This window comes from Protopterus annectens, chromosome 9.part0 (genome assembly GCF_019279795.1).
Source record: "Protopterus annectens isolate FY-2018-M chromosome 9.part0, PAN1.0, whole genome shotgun sequence".
NCBI classification, from domain to species: domain Eukaryota; kingdom Metazoa; phylum Chordata; order Ceratodontiformes; family Protopteridae; genus Protopterus; species Protopterus annectens.
Window position 1 is genome coordinate 1,809,828,580 of NC_056743.1, and position 24,490 is coordinate 1,809,853,069.

The window sequence follows — 24,490 nt, forward strand, 5'->3', positions numbered from 1 at the left end:
GAAATTGGGGCTTGGTCTACAGCAATACTTGAACCCATATATATATATATATATATATATATATATATATATATATATATATATATATATACTCATATAACAGTAGTGGCTGGATAGGAATGACAATGAGGTTAACACACAGCACATATGTGGTGTCTCAATTTACTTAGTAAGGAACTAAGAAATACTAAAAGGATGATACCTCTTGAAAGACCACCATCCCTCTGGACCACAGCCTTCCCTCACTATAGTTAGTCATCTTGTCCTGCTTCTAAGCGCAGAACTCTGATTCTTCAAGATTGACAAGAGGAATCATTTCCTGGATGGAAGCACCTATTGTTCTAAAGACAACCAAATCTGATCCTGTCTGACAGGTAGCTGCAGTCTGTTCACTGTTAGGTCTATGGATTGTGTTGGGGTCTTTAACAAGAGTTAAGAAGGAACTGTTTGGTCTGTTTGCAAGGCATCTCTGGCACAGACAGAAAAAAAGGCATAGTCAACTGCAAAAAAAAAAAAAATTAAGACTAACATGCAATCTTCTAAAACTTACTTATCCAGTTTCCACAAATCTGAATATTTTCCCATTATTAGATATTGATTTCCTTGTATTAAACCATTGCTTTCAGATAAGCACTGCATGTGGGAAACAAAATGCCTCATTTTGTTCAGTACATTTTCATCACTTCCTGAAAAAAAAAGAAAGATATGCCCAGGTAACTGTTAGGAAAATGCAAAGGACTCCATTAAATCAACTTAAACTAAACAGAGCAAAATAGTAGTACATATCCAAAAAGACAAAAGTATTTCTTCTTGCAGGAATGTTTTACTGAATGTAGTTGGCAATTATGTTTTTTGCACACCTAGTCAGGTTATGTGAGGTCTATCTCAGTAGACAAGCAAGAAAACCATATTAAATTGTGTTGATATGGTGAAAAACACAAACAGCCATTCTTTTAAATAGTTTAATGCTGGTGACTCAACAGGCAGTACTATAAATTCAAACATTGGTTATTAAAATTTGACATAAGGAAGTGCAGACAATGGAAAAAGACCCTGGAAACTGTCCCAGAGGTTCAGGAAGTACTTGATTTTGGTAGTCATGGAACGAATGGCATAAGACCCTGTTGTACTGACAACAGTAGTGATGAGTTCAGCAAAGCAGAAGGTGTTTAACAGTGGCCTGTAAAAGTAAATGGGGTGGAAAATATTAGGGTACAACCTAACACCCTAATAATGGGCAATTTCAACTACCCCACCATTAACTGGGGAAACTACTCATGTACCAACTCTTGTGCTCAACGTTTTCTGGAATTCATAAATTCCAATGTCTTGGATCAACTTATCCACACCCCCACCAGGGGCAGCAATATCCTAGACCTAGTCATTACCAACATGGGCAACCAGTGCTCCACACCAGAGGTCAATTCCTCGTTGGTCAGATCCGACCACAAGCTAATCACCCTAGACATCCACATCCCGCCCCCCACCCCACATTAGGGAAACCACCATAAAAAATTTCTCCAAAGCCAACTTCACGCTTCTTAAGACAGAAGTGGCAAACTTCATGACTGTGCTGATGGACAATAGAGGTATGACTGCTGAATCCTACACAAATGCACTTTATAAGCACTTACACGAGTGTATGGATCGTGCAATCCCTAACAGAACCAAGATGCTATCCTCCAAAAAAAGGAAGCCAGTCAGGTGGTCCCCTGCCATAAACAAACTCTACAACAGAAGAAAGAAACTGTTGCAAAAAAAGAGTAAAATCCCATGATTGGAGGAACTCCCTGGTCAGCCTCAGTAAGATGCTGAGATCCCTCATAAAATCCTTCAAAGCTAGTTACGATAACAAAATCGCCACTGATTCTAAAGACAACCACAAAGTATTCTATAGCTATGTCAAGAATCTCAATGGCAACACTCAGATCTGCTCTGAGTTACAGCACAATGGCACTAAATATACAAAACCAACTGATATTGCCAACATCCTGGCAGATGGGTTCAGTGCTAACTTTACCCCCCTCTCATCCTCTAAAGGGCCCATCTCTATACCGGAAGAATGCAAAGTTCCTGTAATCAAGGCTGCACAGGTAAATAACACACTCTCCAAAGCCAAGAACACAGCATCCATGGGACCTGACAACATCCCAGGCTGCATTCTACACGAACTACAGAATGAACTGGCACCCCACCTAAGAACCATATTCAATCATAGCCTCACTTCAGGCTTTGTGCCCACTGAATGGTGCACAGTGACGGTTATCCCACTCCACAAAGGGGGAGCCACCATGGACCCCGGGAACTACCGCCCCATTAGTCTGACGAGCCTGGTCTGCAAGGCTATGGAACATATCATCATGAAACTTATAAACAATGACATTGGTAATCTCCAAACTCTGGACCCCACCCAGTTTGGGTTTGTAAAAGGCAGATCAAGTCTCCTAAACCTGCCTGACTTCTCTGAAGCGGTCACCAAAGCCGTAGATGAGGGTAAGGTCATTCACACAGCCTATCTAGATATTGCCAAGGCTTTCAACACCATCCCACACTCTGGAATTATAGATAAACTCACTAAACTAGGTATAAATCCCTATGTCACAAGATGGGTTGCCAACTGGCTCACTGACAGAATCCACACTGTGAAAGTAGCAGACTCCAAATCCAACTTCAGACCAGTGACAAGTGGAGTACCACAGGATTTAGTCCTGGGTACCACAGGGTTCAGTCCTGGGTCTTCTCCAGTTTGGTATCTACTTCTCTGAAGTACAGGCTAACACAGAAGGTCTTTGGCTAACCAAGTTTGCAGATGACTGCAAACTAGGAGCCATAATCAAAACTCCTAACGATGTGGACATCCTACAAAAGGGCCTCACTGAGACAGATGGCTGGTGTCAAAGCCATGGCCTCAAGCTGAATGCCACAAATTGCATTGTCATCCCTTTTGGTAAAAACTCTGTACCCATGAGCTAGCACATAGGCGGTAGTCTACTTAACACGGAAAGTGTGATAAGAGACCTTGGGACACAGATGGACAGTAGTCAGGAAATCCTTCTACGTGGCACACCTCATCACAAAAGGCTTCTCATCCAGGAAAAAAGAGGTCATTGTTCCCCTCTACTTGTCACTCATTAGACCATTATAGAGTACAACCCCCTTTTGGTATGTACCTCACAAGACATCTATAACAACTGGAAAGGCTGCAGAAACATCTCAAGAGGATTATTGGCCTCAAACAGATGCCCTACGCAGACCGTATCAAAAACTCCAGCTTTACTCTGTCGCATATCACCTACTCTGAGGCAATCTCTGCCTAACATACAAAGCTATGTCACACCCAGAGCTGTTGGACATGCTTCACTTAAAGAAATCCCAATCCCTCCGAGCTACACGCTCTAGGGACCTAAACCTTGTCACCACAATAAACAGAACATGCTGGAGGGATAGTTTCCTGTCCCAGAGACTTCCCATACTCTGGAACAAACTACCTATCTATATCAAACAAAGCTCCTCATTAGCACTCTTCAAGAAAAATCTTGATGACTGGATGGGAGATAAGAAATTCACCCCGGGGATCACTTCTGTGGCTGTGCTCAACAGGGGCACAGGAAAATAATTTTCTTGGGTGGCAAAAGCCAAGGTAGCTTTTAACTAGGCTTATATAGGCCCTAGGTCCAATAGCCTAGTACCTACCTATGAACCTATGAACAGAGTACACCAGTGATAAAAGAAGTGCTTGTAAAAGATACGTGGTGCCAGATCACATATCTAGATGTTATATAGGTATAGGCTAAAATAATTACTGAAATAAAATAAACAGGCATGAAACGATGGTAAAGAAAAGTTTCCATTGAAGCAGTTCTGGGCATTAGAAACTGCACACGACAATACATTACAATAACAGAACTTAAGTTTGGGTCTAGCAAGAAACATAAAAGAAGCCAAAGAGCAATGGTAAATAGAGCAAGAATAAAATATATATTTGCAACCTAAGGATATAGTACAGTGTCAAAAATTGGTCACACAAAAGCAAATGTATATTTTTTGTTAATTTCTTCTATTAATTCACTGAATGAACAAGAGACCCTATCAACATTTCCAGGCACTACCTAGGCAAAAGTACAAACATTATGGAGATTTTACTGAATACAAGTTAGTGCAATAGGGTAGCCATTACTTTGCACAACAGTCACAGTATGCAGCAGAATGCAGCCTACAAGATGCCAGCTACTCAAACAAGTTTTGTCTTGTTAGGCCTTCTGCAGGGCTCAGTATTTTGTGGATACCACTGTTAAGCACCAGAGATGCACCGTGGAAGAAACACCCATTCTGTTTACTCATATGGTGACAAGTGCAGAAGACTTAGGGCTGAATTCATAAAGGTTATCACAAGGCATACATGATATGCAGCACAGAGTCGGGCTGTCTCTGTGGCCATGACACATGCTAATAAGGCACTAGAGGGAAGACACATACTATTTGCACATGTGTGCTCCTTCTGGGAACTGACTCCCGGAGGGTAAAATCTCTCAGCAGTGTGGATTAGCATGGCTACTACTTCTACCTCTCTGTAGTCTTTATCAGAGTAGGGTAAGTACTGAGGAGTTTAGAGGTAAAGTAGGGGGTAATTGGAGGTGTGTGCATGAATGTGTGCGAGGGGCTGCATTTGTGAGTGTATGTGTGAGTATGTGTCTGCCTGTGATGTAGCAGTAAGGGTAGTTTAGACAGGTGTGTGTGTGTGTGTGTGTGTGTGTGTGTGTGTGTGTGTGTGTGTGTGTGTGTGTGTGTGTGTGTGTGTGTGTGTGTGTGTGCGGGTGCATGTGCGTGCATGTGTGTGCGTGTGTGTATGTGTGTATTAGCGTGGCTATCATACTTCCACACACCCCTAGACAAATAAGCAGAGTCTGCAACACTGGGCGGGGGAACCATTACCCAACAGTTTAATTCTTATTTCCTGTGCTTTAACAACATATAAACAATATGGGGATTAGGGGGAATATTAGACATCAGGGATTACTCTTCTCTCATGTGCCTGAATGGCATGTAGGGATCAGGTGGGACACTAGATATTAGGGATGAATCTATACTCATGCCTGAGTGGTGTAGAGGGGAAATTAAATAAAAATGTATGTTTATGTAGAAGGGCCCGAGTATGTGATTAAGAGCATGCTCAAAGGGAAGAAAGAGAACTTGACATTTGTAAAAAGCTGAATGTGCTGTGTCCTTTTACGGATAATCTTATGTTTTTGAAGTACTGACCTTATTTGTGCATACAGTTACTGAAGAAGTAATAAGCATGTTTTTCTTCTCAAACCAAACTGCTGACAGTTGGAATTTAACTGATAAACATGTTTTGAGGAAGTTAGATACTCTGCCTAAGACCCCAGCAACAGGGGAACTGGTATGTGCTATTTGAAGATGTGTACACAGCTGATTGGTCAATTGTCCAGATCTGCCAAGCCTAGCAACAAGATTATACTGTATGTGAAACTATATGTTTTGCAACTTGTTTAAAGATCATTGGTCAGTATTATATTACTTTGTCTAACTAATTGCTGACAATGCATATTAAAGGTATATAAGCTAGTGATTTTTATACTTTGGGGAGACTCTGTTCCTGAAACTCTGTCTCCCACATGCATGTGTGAAATAAAGATTTTTGAACTGCTGCCAAGAGACTGGACTCACTTATTTACCACCTTAACAGTGGCACGTTAACAAAGATGGCTAGGCTTAAAATAGCTTACACGGGCAGGTAGCGTAGTACTAATCTATGAACCTACGAACCTATGTGGATCGGGGTGGGTGGAGCACTATATGCCAGGGACAGCCAATATGGAGTGTCTTAAAGGCATATATTTAAATAAAAGGTGTGTGTTACTATTAGACACAAAGAAAAAAGTAGTACGCCTTAAGAGGCACATAGCAGACCTCAGAATCCATACCCTTCTACCTCAGCTATTAGTCCTCTATGTCATCAGTAGACACCAGAGACTGATTGTTTAAAAAAACAATATAAAGAGGAGAAAAGTTATTCACACAATGCACATTTGTCACAACAAAGGCCTGCATTAGCTCGCTGCATTAACTAATAAATTAGTACAGCTTTTTTAAAACTATACATTGAGGATCTTGGGCATTGTGCAATGACTACAACATGTTGCGTGTACAAAGAGGAAGGCCAGAAAACATTAGGTGTACCACTCACCGTGTGTGTGTGTGTGTGTGTGTGTGTGTGTGTGTGTGTGTGTGTGTGTGTGTGTGTGTGTGTGTGTATGAGAGAGAAGGCATAATTGAGGGGTGGCTATTCTTATACAATGCATCGTCACAGTTAAATACCATGAGAAGTGCTGATTTGGATTTTGTGGTAATTAACTGTGATTCATAGACATGCAAATTAGCCGATAATGAGGTCTTTACTCATTATGGCTAATGTGTCTGAATCACAAATTGGTACATCGTGTAAGCAGGTCCTTTACACCTTGAGCTGTACAGCCTACAATGAGCAGTTAATGAATACCTAAGTCAGTCATGAGATATTCTGCATGCAAGGTTTTATGGCTACCAAATGCATACCACACTACACATTCCATCCTTCCCCTTAGGTTTTATTGCTAGTTTTAAACAGCAATATATATCTATGTATCTTATACTATGGACTAGGGATATTTGTGACTTATCTTCATAATTTTGAACTTAAAAATACATGTTTATGGAAATATACACAACACTGTTAGAACTCAGTTCTTGCTATCTTATTAAAATGTGACAGTCATTTGACATAGCCGTTTTTTATTCAGTCTATTATACACAGATAGGCTACAGTCACTGCAAAATGTGGTAGTAGTCATGGTGAATTCTGAAGACACAGCCAATAGTTGATCAAAGTAGAACAATAATTATATAGATGATTTACACAATTTTACAGGGCTTTATGTGGTCGGGTGTCTCCACTGATCTTTCAGTTTAGCAAGATTAAATGAACACTTTTTTATTATTTAAAGTTATATATTTGAAGGAGGTTTGACAGTGTTGCTTTGTTAAAATATCTTGCATATTGGGCTGGGATAGAAATAGCTATAAAATGAAGTGGAGGAGGCTGTGGAGGAAGAAATGGAAAGCCAGGGGGTTGATTGAGAGACTGTTGCCTGATCTTAAAATGGTGATGATGACAGGAAAGCGGTGATAACACAATGCAAAAGACAACAGCAATACAGTATAAGGGATTCTACATGACTGAAGACATTTATAGCATCTGCTGGTTGGATATGCCAGAAGACTGAAAGTATGCCAAGGTGACAAGTTAGTTTATTTACATGACAAGTATAATACTATTTTTTCAGTAAAGTGAAAAACACATGAGATATATGACAAGGCAGTCAAGACACTTGGATAATTGGTTTACACCGATCAGCAGTAGGTTCATAAGTTCATAGGATGATACTAGGCTATTGGTCCGGAGGCCCTTAAAAGCCTAGCCAAGAATTTTACCCATGTTCCCTCAAAGTCAGCACCTGTTTCCACTGACCAGCATAGACACAGGTGGGATCCCAGGGGTGTATTTTCTGTTTCCCATCCAGTCATCCAGATTCCTCTTATAGAGGGCTAGAGAGGAACTCTGCTTGACATGGAGAGGAAGTCTGTTCCACAGATGGGGTAATCTTTGGGACACAAATCTATCCTGTCAACAAGTTCTATTAATGTCACAGACCAGGTTAAGGCCTTGAGTGCGGGTTGCGCTAGTGGAGTTTTTCTTACAGATATGAAGCAACTCCATCAAGGCTGGGTCTGAAATGACCTTGTATGCCAGACACAGGTCACCTCTCAGCAGTCTGTATGAGACAGAATAAAGGGGCAGGGCTTTTAGCCTATCTGTATAGGATAAGTGCTTGAGACCATGGATTTCCCTGGTCAGGAACCTCTAGTCTCTCCACCTGCTGCATGTGCTTGGCAAGGTACATGCCAAAGGGGGCATTGTACTCGATAACGGGTCTGATAAGGGAGGAGTACAGGGATGTTATGATCTCCTTGTTCCTGGATGAAATACCCTTATTTATGAGGTGGGCCGTGTAGAAAGCCTCCCATACAATGGAAGCAATGTGGTGGTCAAAAGTCAGGTTGCTATCAACACTATGACAGTGGCTATCCTAAATTCAGCTGGGACAAAGCCAATGCTCAGGTTTTGGTTGACTAGGGTGTCTAATGGAGCTGAGAACTCATGCCTGAGTTTATGTAGGCTACAGGCAAGGATGTTATTGGGTCCTGTGGAGACTGTATTTTTTGCCTTTGAGTGGATATTAAGGACTTGCTCCCTGGTGATGGGGGGGCAGGTACTGGAGGAGATTTACTATGATTACTGCGAAAGGCAAAACATTTGCCGTCCGCAGTAGCAAAAATAAACACCGGAACTGGACTCTCCACTCTAAACAATGTCGACCCAAATGATCGACACATTTGAGTTGACATTGTCACTGAAAACATCACGTGATATCCATATAGGAGCAGATGTAAATCAAACTCATATACAAGATATCACGTTTTTGCAGAGGGGCAAGTCCCTTCTGCCCCCACCCTCTGTGGGGCTGCGCCCCTCACACCCCCTGCTAATAATATATTCCAACTCTGAGATTGCACTACAGTGGGAATATGGATGAATTTCCACTCCCCACTGTACTGCAATCTCCGTACAGTTTGTCGAACACAGTTATGCGAATGCACTACTGCATTCGCATAAGTGTGTTCGACTGCCCATGCACTTGACATTGTGCAAATGACAATCTGATTTTCGGCAGCATACGTGCTGACAGCTTGTTGTTCACACAATTAATAATAAACCACTGGGGATGCCCTGGTTTACTGATGGGGGGAACAGGGGGGTGAAGTCTTCATGAAACTGCTTGCCAGCAGGTTGGCTATATCTATGACATTTGTGTATGTGGTGTTACTGACCACCAGTTCAGAGCAGATTTGGATGTTATATTTGAGACTGCAGACATATGTGAAGAAGGCCTTGTGATTGTCCTTAGTGGATGTGGCCAATTTGGGCTTGAAGTTAGCCTTAGAGGATTTCACCAGTGACCTTATTTGCTTGTTCAGACAAAGGAGAGACTGCTTCCAACTTGGCACCTGCTCCTTCTTGGCCCTGGACAGCAATTATTTTCCTTTTATTACAGAGGTTTTTATTGCTGCTGTCCACCAGACAGGTGTACTCTTCCATGAGGAAGATGATTTGGTTCTGTCAGGTATTGCTGAGTCCATACAGCTATGTAGGTGCTCACATAGTTTTCTGGTGTAGGCTTGGACATTAGTGCTAGTTCCAAATGAAGGTATGGCGGCTGTGAAGCTCCTTATACCTGCTCTGAGGAGATTGTATTCAGCTTTGGAAAAGTTTTTTTGTTTGACCCTGATGGGGGGGGGGGGTCAGGGGAGATGGTGACTTCAAAAGTGATTGCTTTATGGTCGGATCTTACCAAGGAGGATGACACTGTAGGGGTCCAGGATATTTTCACCTGTCACAATGGTGTCGACCAGTTGATCCAATGCTTTGGCATTGACGAAGTTGAGAAATCTCTGGGCGTTCATGTTTGGGCTAGAATAGGTCTTCCACTCTATGGTTGGATAGTTAAAGTCACCCAGGAAGAGGGTAGAGGGTTGAATCTTGATGGATTCAAGTAAGTCCAGCTAGATGGAGTGGGTGTCCTGAGTCATGGTTGGGGGTCTGTAGCTAGCTATGATTTGAACAGGTGTTTTGTCAACAGTTAATTGCGCTTGTTGTGTCTCCTGTGCGTCATACCATTTGACCAGCCTGGAGGTGTGTATGTCTTTGATAAATATTGAAACTTCACCTCCTTTTGCTTTGTAGCCCTCTGTTTAAGTCTGAAAGTATGGTAGGATGAGTAACCTGGTAAGGCTGGGGTGCTCTCCACAGCTATGAACTAGGTTTGAGTGACTGCACAAATGTCAGCATCCTCCAGGGCAAGGAATGCTTGCAATAAGTGCAGTTTCATGCTAAGACTCCTAGCGTTTAGCAGCATGACCTTTAAATTTCGTTTAGAAGAATTTTTCATGTTGGTAATTTTGTGCTCATGACTTTGCCTAAAGAGGCACTATGGGGGAGGCAAGAGCCTTTGTCGGAAGTGTGAAGCCCAGGGTAGACAGATGAAGGCCACCTCTGCCAAAACATCGTGGTCTGTCAATCATGCTCTCCCAGGCTGTCAGGTACTGGAACCTCTTGGAATGACACCAGAAACTAAGCCAATTGTTAAAGTCAATCATTTTCTGTTTGTATTGAGGCATCATTCTGGGTGATGGCAGGATGGTGCTTAAGGCTAGTGACATACCTGACTGGGACACATATTCAGTGAGCTCAATCATGTATCTCTTCATATAGTCCAGAGAGGTACGTCTCAAGTCATTCACACCAACATGGACTATGACATAGTCATAACAGTACCTGTTGTTAAGAGACTTGAGTGCGTGCGTGATATGGCGGATTCTGGCACCTGACAAGCAGCTTACTGTGACTTTCTCCTTGTATAGCCTGGTGAGAGACACATCTGTGTGTCTCACGACAGTCTCCTATGACTTAGTATGTTGGGTTTGTGGCTGGGCCTTAGAGGCTGTGAGACACAGACGTGTGTACTATGTGTGATGCTTGGTGCTGTGGGTTGTGATGTGCATGTGTGTTTTTGCTTCGGCGGTCTCTTTTGTTTAGGTATTGTTTGTGTCTTTCGGCTTTTTTCCCAGTTAGGGGTTGCCACAGCAGAACTCCGGTCCGCTAATGACTGGTAGTGGATTTTTACGTACCGGGTTACCAGCCCTGACGCACAACCTTCAACGAAGGCACACCCCATTCACGTATGCCTCCACACAGAAGACGCTCTAGCTGAGAATCGAATGGGACTGTTTTTATTAAATACCCCTGCATATGTAGGAGTGTGTTGTACGGATGTGGGTGGTGCTAGAGGTGTGGTGTTCGTAGTGTTTGTGCAGACAACCTTTTGTAAGGCATGAAGGAAAAGTTTGGGGTTGAATTGCATGCCTGAATTTGAGAAAGGGCAGACTGTTTGGATTTTGTAAAAATGATGATAGCACACTCGAGTGGGTTTACAAAGAAGTCAGAAAGAATCAGAAGAGCTTAGCAGTTGCTGTTAAATTTAGATATATCCAGTATACTTTGTGGTGCAGTATGAAAAGGCACAAGTTTCACTGTGGCAAGGGCAATGATGTACTGTGGAAGGATGAGCAGTTCTTACAGATCTTGATTTTTCCTGGAGTTACTCTGCAGCAAAGAATGCAATTTACATAAGTGATTAAGGAGTGTAGAAAATGTAAAAGCAAGTATAAGCTGACTTTCTCGGCAGTTCTTAATAGTGTTTCTTCCCAGCGGGTAGGCAGTTATTCACAATAGCTGAAAGAAGTGAAAAACACTCCAAACTGACTGAAGATATTAAAGAAATGGAACCCCTTACTATTCTAAGGTGGCAGACACCTCAAGTTTTGTGGAAGGTTAGGATCAATGAGAACAGCAAGTTAATGAAGAAAGAAAAGGAAGAATCGACAGGGCATATTTACTGAACTAATTTTGTGACTATGTCATCACAAACTATTTGTTGGACAACAAGATACGTATACAGACAACGGGACTTGGTTATTAAAATGAAAAACAATGGACATGCTGATGAGCTTAGCAAAGTATTACAGTAAGGTCTTACATGATTTATGATTCATAAGAATTTTCCTAATGTGGATGGAGGGCTACAAGCTTTGAAACTAAGTAAAGTTATCAAAGGACTTTAAACAAGCTTTTCATTGCCTTTAATGAGTTTTACCAGAGTTATTTCTACTTTTTAATTTATTTCATACAGTGAGCAAAAGAATGTAGTAGATTTCCTTATTAGTGATTATTATGTTAATGATTAACGCCAATATTTATTTTATTTGCTTTTGTTTAGTGGTTAAGTTCATCTAGGTGTATAACCCTTTTCAGCAGAGGACTGAGGAGTAAATCAAGAACAGATACGTTAACAGAAGTCAAAGACACTAAACAGCTTACAATGGGTATGAAACAAACAAAACTGAGTATATAATTTATAGTGTACATAACAGGACCAGCTTGCTTGTATGACTGTTAAGAGTTTAACAAGTTATTACAAATAATCTATAAATAATTTTACACATCCAAGTCATGGTAAAAAATTATTATAACATGTTACAAAATTATTTACACACACAAACACACACATGCACGTGTATATGTTGAGATTCTTGTATATAAATCAGAAAGTGGAAGAGTGGCAAGAACATTTCTATCACGGCTAGAAGTGTGCTTTCAGTGCTTTTTTGAAGAACTGGAGGCTTTTGAATGCTTTGATATTGAGAGGGATTCTGTTTTTAAGACTTTAGCTACACTTACTGGAAAAATAGCAATATGTGAGACAATATTAATGCAAACTGGTTATAATTAAGATGGCATAACTGGATCCTTGTACCACCCCCAGTAGGACTGCCCAGAAGTGGGTATGGTTTGTTTGACTGACATGCCAAATCACATTATGTCACAGGCAAATGATGCATGATTGACTGATATGAAGATTTGCCAGTGATATTAGGCATGCATTGGTTGTTGATTAAAACTTAGGTTGATATTATTTAAATTTAGTGGATGTTTGCACTGACTGCGGTGGTGGTGCTGCGGTAGCGTTGTCGCCTCACAGTTAGACGTTGTCCTGTTTGATTCTCAGATAGACCGTCTTCTGTGTGGAGACATGTGTGAATGGGTGTACCTTCGTTGAAGGTTGTGTGTCAGGGCCGGCAACTCGGCACGTAAAAATCTACTGCCAATCATTAGCGGACTGGAGTTCCGCTGTGGCGACCCCTAACCGGGAAAAGCTGAAAGACACAACAACTGAATGTTTGCACTAGGCAAATAATGAGTAGATTGTCTGGTCCTGTAGATCTTAGTCTCTGCTACATGCTTGAAGAAATGGCTTCAGTGTTTGCTGATGATGCTGCACTACCCAGAGAGGTTGTTGTAAATGTATTTATTTTTAACCATGCAGGCAACATCTTAGAATGATTTTTCACCGAGGTGAAAGTTAAGTGGATCTTAATAGATATACAGAAGTAAATTTGAGTAGAAATACGGAAGTACAGAGTCTAAGTGTTGTATCACATGTGAAGGCTGCCAGCCTAGTTAGATAGAACTTTGTAAATAATTCTATGTCCTTGTAAATATTAATATGATCCACACGCTTGTTTTTACAAATGTAAGAAAAACTAAATATAAGAAATCTGTGATATATGCTGAACTTCAGAAATGTAACCACAGTGCACTCTGCTGGAAGAAAGCTGATGAGCCCTGAATTTTATAACTGTCTTTGATCTCAAGCTCGGATACAGGATGTCTGGGCTAAGGGATTCTTTCTATTGTTCTGGGACATATATATTACTAGGTTTCACATTTAAAAGTGTGTTTTATTGCTATGGCTTCCTGGCCAGGTGCAGCTTACAAAGAAATGTAAATTTTGAGTTTCTGTTAGCCTGGGGATTGAAGGAGAAGTGATAAAAATGATGTAATGTGAAATGACTCAGCAGTACTGTGTATTACCAACTTAAGACTTTCTCAGAGAGAAAGATTGAGCATTTTGTATCTTGATCTAGATCTGACAACTCACCAGACACTTGCTTTGCTCTGTAAGTAAAGTTATTTAGAACTTAGTATTTCTCTTATAGATAGATAGAATATAGCCAGACTAATCTGTTTTCTATATTTTATGTCAGACTATCCTACAGTTTTGTTTTATAGCATTTTCCTGTGATTTCTGAACTCTCTAATGTCACTGTGTTGAATGAATAAGTATTGTCTTGTGTTTTATTTATTATTAAATATATTTAAACCTTTTAACTGTGGCTGTTTTGTGTAGAGATAATTTAAGCTCTTACAGTACTTTGCATGTATTTGGTGATACTGTACTAAGCCACTCTAGAATAGCCTTAGCCCTGGGTTACACTTACTATTTGGATAACAGTAATATTACACAGTGAAACTTGTCACCCTTTGGGAAGGGCAAGTGGCATAGTTACAGTTTTTGGATGTAAACCAACGATAATCCAAGGTTGGCCTACATGACATGCCGAGTTTTGCATAATAACATCAAGGGTTCCTGGTTATCTCTTCTCTTCATGGGACTATTCAATATCTTAAATATTATGCTTAACTGTTTTCCATTTCTTTCGTCCAACCAAGCCAAGCTACAAGCCACAATTATGTGTAGGTGTGTGTTTGTGTGGGGACTAAATTTACGAACCGTGACGAGGTTGATAACTAGGTGACTGGTGGAATTAGAGAATAGTGTGTTTTAGATAGATTGCAAAGACTTCCAAGGTCAGCATCCTGCAAGGTCAACATGGCAATAAACAGTGGCCGTTAAAACAAATCTAAGCACATGAAGTAAACTTTCATAACTATTGACATTTTATAACAAAACATCATCGACTTTGTCGCTTGGACTTATATTGATGGTAAATTTAATATATATTGATGGTGGATGGTTCTAGTTTGTACCCTCATCACCAGTGCCTGAATATTTGTTGCTGATGATATTAACAGCAACTACGAAACATAACCCTGAAGCTATTTTTTTCAGATGGTCCTGAATCTAAAAGATCTATGGGGTTCAGGTTTGGAAAATCTACATTTGTACCACAGATAAATAATGTCTCTATGTTATTAGATTGTGTCGTGAAGATTGTTACATTTGCCAAGGAGGGTGAGAGGTTGTCATGATAATCTCAACTAACATGAGCATTGGCTTGCTTACACAACTGCAACACTTATAATACAAGCAACATAATCACAGACAAGTCATCAGTGTGTTGTTGTGGTTCATTCTGGGTATTGCTGGAATGGAGGCACAGTTATCACTTAAGGCGGTTTTATATTTATAGTTTATGGATCCTCCCAATTTTAAAAGATGGTAGTGGATCCCATGATATTTTTTGTTTTGAGGAGGATATATGCTGAATACTTTACACAAACACAAGAATTAACACAACAATTTTTGGACAGAGAGGGTATAATCCCCACCCATCTAACCAATACCACCAAACATATTCAAGAAGAGAGGGAGAACTTACTTAAATAAATAAACCACAGGATGTCACGGGCTTTTTTCAAGCCAGGACTAAAAATAATATGAGTATGATGATGGATAGTTAGATCATTAATTCTAATACTGGTATTGGCACTAGATGGTATGGTACACATGTTTAAATACTGATATGTCATAAATATTTATGTTATTGTCTTCTAACCATATTCCATGTACATCCATAACTTTTTATTCCAGTATTGCTTTTGAGCCCTGTAAATAATATATATATAAGAAATTTTGGCTATTATATATATTGTTTTTTTCATAAATTTACATTCATAAAGAAGTAAGTTTAAGTTTCAGATCTCCTCATGTGTTGTAAATATAAAATAAATAAAGTATATCTGTTATAAACAAGTTTCATTAGGTTCATACCACTTTTAACGTAAAGGTATATAGAGGGACCAGATGTTAAGGTGCTTTGTGTTTAACAACTGTTTGTGTTATTTGAAGAAGTCACGTAGAAAAAAAGCTCAGCAAAACTACGGTTTGTGCATTTTTTATCAGAAGGATTTTTTGTAACTTTAAATAAACCCCTTTTGTCTTTCTTGCTTATATGGTTTACCTGGAGCCACTGTGTTCCGTCCGTGCCTGCCTTGCTTTTACCCTTTGGGAAGGGCCTTATAGTAGCTGATAAGTAGGGGTTCTGGTGGCAGTAGATTAGCCCTGGGTTACACTTACTATTTGGATAACAGTAATATTACACAGTGAAATTGGTCACCCTTTGGGAAGGGCCTTATAGTAGCTGATAAGTAGGGGTTCTGGTGGCAGTGGATTACTACCTTATAGCCTGGTGAGAAAGGGACATAGCTAGTGAACCTGTGCCAGCCATCCCCAAGAGTGTCTGTGTGTTTGTATACAAATCAAATCTCAAAGTGTGTGTGTGTGTGTGTGTGTGTGTGTGTGTGTGTGTGTGTGTGTGTGTGTGTGTGTGTGTGTCAGCTACTTGGGCAAGGACACGAATCACTGGTTGGACAGAGAGAGTGCTGAGAGGACTTGGCTTGGAACCCTGGCTAAGGACTCCACTCTACAGCTGTTCCACTGGGGAGTCTTATTGGGGATCTGATCTGGACAGAAAGGGAGAAACCAGCCCCAGACTGACTGTGATCTCTGTGCGCTCTTAAGGGAAATTGTACTTTACTCTGTGTGTACTTGTTATCCTCCCAATGTGGACACACCTTACTGTTGCTAGTGGTGAAAATTGAGGCTCCTTCATTACTGGGCCAGTGCATGGGCATCACATGACATTTAATACGTCTTTATTATTATATGTCAGTGTTTTTCTGATGTTTCCAATACTTTAAACTGCTTCTTGGCTTATTGTGCAGCTTAATTTGTGATTTGAGAATTCCTGTTGTTCAGTTGGTTAAGCAAGTACCTGGGCATAGACACAGAAATGTGTTTCATCTGCTTTGCAGATCCTTTGTTTTGTGTGGGGTATGTAGCTTGCTTTCTTCCAGTGAATTACAACTGTCCTTTGAATGAGACATTAAACTAAGGTCTCATAAGTCTGAATTGGAGATAGTTCTGATGGATATAGAAGATCCAGTGGCAGTTACCCTTGGTGTTTTGGCTTAGCAAATTATCCATACTCAGTTGCTTTGGTGCATACCTCTCAAGTGTCCAAATTTTTGCCTCATATTTTACCCAATGTTGTAATATATTTTTTTACTGTTATATCTATATAAATTGTGTGATTCATCTAATGTTAGACTGACTGATCTGCCGAGTACTTGATGAATTTTGATGAAGTCAGTGAGGACATCACTATGAATATTCATTAAATATTCATACACATCATTAGTTGTTGGGTGGGACTTGGGCAAGGCTGGCTAATGCACATCTGGGGAGGGGGGAAGCAAGGATTCAATTATGCCATTAAGACACTATACCTGATTTCTTAATTAATAGTGCTAAAATGCTCTTCCAGTCACACACCTTAAACTGGACTGATTTTTGATACGATGTAATGGATGAATAGTGTCAGTTAAGCTCTAGGGCTTACAGCAGTGACATCTGTTGACAGAATGTACCTTTTGTGAGATAAAGTTTTCTCCTTTTAATAGCTTGTATCCTGCAAGTTGTCACAATTCATTCTGGAGACTACAATTATGCATAAAATGTTGACAACAAAATACTTTGTTTTTATTGCTATTAGTGAGGATGTATTGAAAGCCTTTTGCTCCAGAATTTAGTGTACAGAATAATCTTGTAACTCTGTTACAAATATTATACTATCTGTGGTACATGTCATGGTAGAAAATAGACTAATGACGTCCTACCTTGTCAACAAAATAAATAACCAAATAAATGTACTGTACTTACTGTTAGACAACTCACAGAAATAGCTGTCAAGATGCAGCCTTGGTGAAACTAAAAATCAGCTAAAAAATCCTTGCCAGTGGCTAAAATATTGAAATGGCTTTCCCTTTGTTCCACTGTACAGTGACCTTGCAGTTGACTGCATTAAGAAGGGGAGGCTATGGGTGGCCTGGGTCTTTTTCAAAGCTTCAGTATCAGGCTTAACAAAGAACTGGCTGCCAATCACTCCTTAACATTGTTGTTACTGACAACAGCAGGAGGTATTACAAAATTATAGTTTGATAGTGTTTTTGCAGGTAAAGATATGCCCCCATTCATCTCTACGTGAGAGTTCAGCCCTTACAACCCTGATTTCTAAATATACTGCCAATAAAGTTGTATAAATTCAGAGACAAGAAAAGCAATGTAATGCCCCTTTCTCCAATTTAGTACAACCTTTGAGGTAGTATATTTAGAGATCAGAGGTGTCAAAGTAGAGCCTCCATCAGCCCCCAAACTGTGGGTCACATGGGGCACACAGCCCCTTTGTAAAAACATAAAAACTATACTTATAGACTATTCATTTTACTGTCATTGTCTACCATTCAATGGTGTTATTGTCCATGATAGACTGTGAATGGCAAAATGAACTTTGTTGAGTCATAATATATTTTTTGGCTTTTTTCTCCACAGAAGAGCGATTCTGGCAGTTCCATGTAAGAGGGCTGCTGAGAACTTTTTCTTTCCCAGAAAAAAATAATAATTCTAGCTGTTTTTTTCCACTGTCCATGTTTTTGGTCTATTCCTACTTTTGTCCTGGTAGCTTTCATCCAAGCCACCCAGATCCATCAGGGCCTACAGTACAGATGGCCTTCTAAGGAGTTAGATATGAGAGAACAAGCATTTGTTAAATAAATTATTCAATACACATTCTAAACAAACTATTTTTAGAATTTTGTCAACAAAACTGGTAATATATGTAAAATGTAACACAAAACAAAAGTATAGGTTAGGAAACAATGAACTTTAAAACTCACCTTCCTTTACAACTCTTACAATGGTCATATTGTAGTAATCATAGCTTTGTATTCTCTGGTGATTGTTTACTTCTGCTATGTAAACTACAAGGAAGAAGGAACACAAAGTCAAACAAAAATCTTTGCAATAACCACATACAAGTGTTCACAATCTGTCATGGTGCACCCCATTGGTGGAAGTGGTGTGAGGGTGTGGTTAGTATGGAAGGCAGGGTGGGCATGAGCAGCAATGGGAGGAGCTCGATGTAAAGAGCAGTGAGTACCCCTGATGAGGTGTTAGGAGGAAAAAGCAAGTTTAACTTTGTATTTATCACACTGTTCTAATTTGGCTTTTCTATTACTTGTTGAGTACAAACTGGCACAGAACTAACTTCACAAGCACAACAGCTTGACACTGAACTAACCAGTCACTGTTTTCCATATGAAGTCTCTGCCACTGCGGTTTCTAAATCGGCACCTGCAGTGATTAATTTATTTTGGTAGATTACTCCCTTCACGTTTATGCAATAAGAGACATAAAGTAGGTAGACTGGACACTCGAAAATGGCCATAGGTGTGAGTGTGCCAATGTGTTTTTGGTATGGAAGATCCTTGGCTCTAGATGATTGTCACTGTTGAAGTGACATCCTGACACCATATGCGAAAAGAAAAACTGGAAAAAAGGGGCTGTGGATGGATGAAGTTCTTGCCAAGTCATAACTCAATGAGTCATAGTGGAAGCAATTAATTGTCTAAGCAGTGAACAGTAAATTACACAACTTAACAAAGTTGAATACTGAATGATATAAGCAAAAAAAGAATAATACTAAAACAAATTAAATTAGCAATGGGCACATTCTTGACTGAATGAGGGAGGGACTAAAACACACAGCCTAATTATTAAAAAATAAAAAAAAACATTTTTGGAAAAAAACCACAGCTTACACAGATAACAGAAACAATGTAACAATATTTTGCTTCACATCCTTATACAGCTTGCTACAAAGTAAGTTGCTATATTAGAAGCAGAAAGAAAAGTATGTATTAAAAAGTCCATCAATACAATGGAATGCTGATGTTTCATTCCTAAACCACAAATGTCCAATTTTCAAATGTAGTAAACACAGAATTGTGCATGTTGTGTAAGTAAACTTACCATAACAGAAGCTGTTCTAAAAGATCACTGTTACAGTCTCCTAAACTAACTGTTTGGGTCCCACCCCTGTCAATTAACCAGCTTTTCAAAGCTTAAGGGTACCTCCCATGTACTCTAGCTGTCAGAAGCTTAAGGAAGTTCAAAATAAAGATGTATTCAATAAAATTCTTATAACATTTTTGTGTTTTCTAGTCACTCAGAAAAATTAAATTAAGTGCCTATGTAATCTACACTTTGTGGTAACCTGTATGAATCCTTGTCAATATTTAAAGCTGCAAGAATATCAGTAGGAAAACTAAAATTAGGAGGAAGAAGGTGTGCATTAAGCCTGTGCTGTCTGTTCACTCAGAACAGGGTACACTTCGTGTACACTTAGTGTAGGCTTTATTGAATCTGGCCCAGAGTGTGAAAACAGAGCTTTCTTGCCCCAAGAAGGGAGCAATAGCCCTGCAAGGGAAAAATGCTAGGAAATGTAACACAAAAATAACTATATACACAAAGGCAAACATATCCACAACATGTCAACACAGAAAAACACCAAAAGAAGGAGGGCTGAAGAGAGGATATGACTACTGGAACAGCAATCTATTAGAACATCTGCTATTAGGGTAAGTGCACTTACAAAACTGTATTATGTTCAACATTAGATCACTGCAGCAATAGTCATCTATTTAAGTAGATTACAATATCTTAGAAACCAAAAGGGGACAGGACTCCCTGCAGAATGGTCCTAGCAAAGCTTATTCAGTACCTGGAAAAGGAATCCAGTTTGTAATGCTTTATAAAGTATATACAGAGGAACAACTTGCTGTCTCCAAAATGCTTCACTTTCTAGCAAGACACTAAAGAAACCAAAACCCTATTGGAATGGGCCCCTAACCCTGCCTGGAAGTGAGTGCTGATTAGTCCTATTGCTCTCGTGCTGTCTTCCCGCTCTTTGCATTGGTAAAGCAATGAGTGAGCGTGGGAGAAAGGCAGTGGAGTCTTCTTCTGAGGCGACGTGTAGGTGAATTTTATTACTGCTTTGAAAACTAATCCACAGACCACAGTGATAGCAGATAGTTCAGGTAAGTGTAAAAAAAAATGGGTGGTTCTGACTTTTTTTTTTTTTTTTTTCAGCAGGGACAACCAGATATACATACTGCATTTTTTTCCAGGCAGGGCCAACCAGAAAATATATATTGCATTCTTTTTCCTGGCAGGGTCAACCAGATATTTTGTGTAATTTTTTTCCTGGCAGGGTCGAGCAGATAATTTATGTAGGTACTTGCGTATTATCACAACCAGATTCTGAACAGGACAAACGACTTATTTCCCAAGACATACTCCTGTTGCTGTGAGATATGTGGTAAAAGTTTCTTGGGATGAGAATATAACACTCCTTAATACATGTAATTTTAATAACATATACACGCAACCAGGAGGGCAAACTGTCATAATTCTGTGCATAATTACAAACTTGTAACAATTACAGCAGCACAGTTGTGACAGACACCATGATGGGATACACACTCCTTTTCAAAGTAGGAATACTATATTTCATGTCATTATAGTAGGAGGAGCCATGTGTAAGCGGAATTGATGTAGCCCTCCTCCTTTCCATCCCCGTGAAAACACATTTGTAAAGGCAGTGTCATAACCTTGCTGTCATGCATGCAAGGAGCAAAAGTTGAACTCCTGTTTGCTCATCTACCCACAGTACTACGAACTTAATGGACACCTATTTCCAATTTCCTACATTAGGACCGTGTTTGCAAAGCAAGTTCTTCTCCCTGCCAGGTCAGATGATCAGCTTTCATTCACGCACTGTGGTATGCTTATTAAGTAGTTAAGGTGGTGGATTACTTCATCATAACTTAAGAATTTCTCATCAGTAGTTGGAGTGCTTACCGGTTTAAGCAGTCTGTCAGAAATCATGTAATGCTTACACACCTAAATGTTTAAATGGGTACTCATGTAGTGTGACTCAGAAATACAAATTAATAAAAGCTGATTTTCCATCGTGTTAAATATACACAAAGCCACAGAGGTCTGCAAAACCTTTTAAAAACATTTCATTCACTTTAATTTCATTTAAAATGCATCAGTATTGCAGCTTTTGCTCCTGGTTGTGATAATATGTAAGTACCTTTATGTATTTAATTATTTATTATTTTTAGCAGGATTGACCAGATACTGCCTAAAATGAAACGGTGGACTGGTTACATATTTGTTCTTTGTTTCTAACATCTTGGGCCTGGAGTATGGCAGGGTCAACCAGATCATCGTAGAAGATAAAATCTGCAGTGGGCTGTCTATTTTGGGGGCAGTTTGTGATTTTCTAACAGTCTTGGCATGGTCAACCAGATACAAATAGTAAGTAAGTTTAGGTAGTGTGTGTGTTTTGAGGGCTGTTGATGACTTTCTTTTTTTTTTAATAAACTATCCTGGCAGGGTTTCGCCTCACAGTTAGACGTTGCCCATTCGATTCTCAGAGCGTCTTCTGTGTGCCGACATGCGTGAATTGGGCGTTCCTTCATTGAATGTTGTGCATTAGGCCTGGCAAGCCAGCACGTAAAAATCTACTGCCAATCATTAGCGGACCGGAGTTCCGCTGTGGCAACCCCTAACCGGGAAAAGCCAAAAGACACAATCAAAAATCCTGGCAGGGTTGACCAGATACTGGAGATGCAGTTTTTTTTGGGGACTGCTGTGGGTTTTTTTTTTAGTACTGTAATACACTGTCTGGCATGGTCAACCAGATACTAGTGGTCTGTGTGTTTTGGGAACTGTTGATGACTTTCTCTACTATTATTATTATTGTTGTTATTCATTTTTATATATATATATATATATATATATATATATATATATATATATATATACATATATATATATATATATATATATATATATATATATATATATATATATATATATTTTTTTTTATGTCAAAGAGATACTAAGTCTGAAGTCTGTTCTAGGGAGCCATGTAAGGATGACGTATTTTTCCAACCTAATTTTCTGTAGGGGTAGTCAAGATAAATAGGACTGTTTATCAATGTGTTGTTGTTGAAACAAGCTGTACTTTTGCATGAGTACAGTGTGCATTGGTGAACTGAAGTAAAGTCACATGCAAGTTCTTGGCTATGTGATGTGAAAGAAATACAATAATGTAACCGTGGCCTTTTATTTTTAATTGCGTCCAGTTTTGTGCTTCTTTGTAGTGAGCCTGTGTGAAAAGAAGTGTTTAGGTCGGTTGTTTAGATCTCTTTCTTAGTCATGTATTTTCAGTCTTGTAGATGCTTGTATTTCTTCTTGCCTGATTTTTTTTTTTTTTCTGTACTTAAATACAACCTCACTCAACCTAGAAGTGCTGACATTTTTAATGAATTTGCAAGTTTTGAACAGAATACCTTTCAGCTGTTAAATAATAATGGCAGTTATAGACCTGTTTTACTTCAGAAAATGTATATTAATTCACATTCTCTTATTATGTCAATGTCTTGAGTTGAGTAGTACTAATATTTTAAAAGTGTCCCTGATTGTTCCTGATTATTTCTAGACTTGTTCCTGATTTTTTTTGAAAAGTATGATAAGCAAACACAGTTCTCACCTTCTGAAAATTAAACCATAGTACTTTGAAACTGGAGCAGAAGGCACAAAAGAGGAGCAGTTTCTTATTTTTTTAATAGAAGCTCATTAGATACTAGACCTCATATAATTAGTGATAAACTATCTTTGTATTAGTGTATTTCAGTTATTTAATAATGTATACACACTTGAACATGTCTTTATGACAAAAAAAGAGTCAATACATCTAGGAGGAGCAAGGCAAACTCTTCAGGTCAAAAATCATTGTGCTGTGCTTAAATCAAAGCAGTTATAGGCAAAACATTCATTTGACTAATCAATATCTGAATCAAGGTGAAGCGGATGACAACTGGTGGTATAGTATTTATAGGCTAGTGATAATATACAGTACAGAGTAGATTATCCGAACATCGATTATCTGAAATGTCACTTATCTGAACACAGCCTTCCAAAGTTTTAAAATCATAAAGTCTGAATAAGTAAACATTATATGTATTCACGTGTGTGTGTTTTTTTGAGCTTGTAGCCCACTCTTGTGTGAAAAATATTCTTTATTATCCACTGGAATCGCTAAATAGTTGAAAAGTGCATTCCCTGTGTTTCAATTAAAAAAAAGTAACTTATTTGCAAAACAAGGGGTGCACTAATAAGTTTTGCCTATGGCCAATATAACCTAGCATCGGCACTGTGTGATGGACTAATCACTTCAGAGTACAAGGACTGCCTTTCAGACCCACAGATGGCAACCTTTCAGTTTATAGGGTCCAGAAGGAAGAGAAGACGAAAGCACAAGCTTGTGAACTCTTGCTACTTCAAACCAAAAACCATATATGAACAAACATGCGCCACAAAAAAGGCCACTGAACAGCAATAACAACACCAAACTATGTACATTTAAAAGGGAGATGGTGGGTGGGTGCTCCCAGTAAGGCAGTGTTTTCTATGAACATCAGTTGTTACAGGTAAGTAAGACTTGAGCAACTGCACTTTGTTCAACAAACACACACTGCTTTACTAGAATATAGGTAGATTCCCAACACTTACCCAACCTGGAAGGAGGAAGGATAAGGGTCCAGGAGCCCCTGGAGAATGGTCCTAGCAAAGCCTAATATGGATTTAGAAAAGGCAACTACCTTGTAGTGCTTGTAAAGGTATGGACTGAGGACAAAGTTGCTACCTCTAGAATACTTCTAGAGTCCACTCCTTTCCAATAAGCCATTGAAGAGGAAAAGGCCTTGATGGAGTGTGCCTTTACCTTGCCTGGATTAGCCTTGCCTTGGTGAGTGTAA

At 39.4% G+C, this 24,490-nt stretch overlaps 1 protein-coding gene across 1 annotated transcript in view; it reads right to left on the bottom strand.

Annotated features, from left to right (window-relative positions):
• Positions 1-24,490, bottom strand: part of LOC122812282 (complement C3-like) — a 607,672-nt gene that overhangs the window by 194,627 nt on the left and 388,555 nt on the right. The window contains exons 8-9 of the mRNA XM_044084683.1: positions 18,494-18,577; positions 551-686 (exon numbers count right to left, since the gene is read on the bottom strand). Coding sequence (XP_043940618.1) covers positions 551-686; positions 18,494-18,577 — 220 coding nt within the window. The remainder of the gene's footprint in view (positions 1-550; positions 687-18,493; positions 18,578-24,490) is intronic.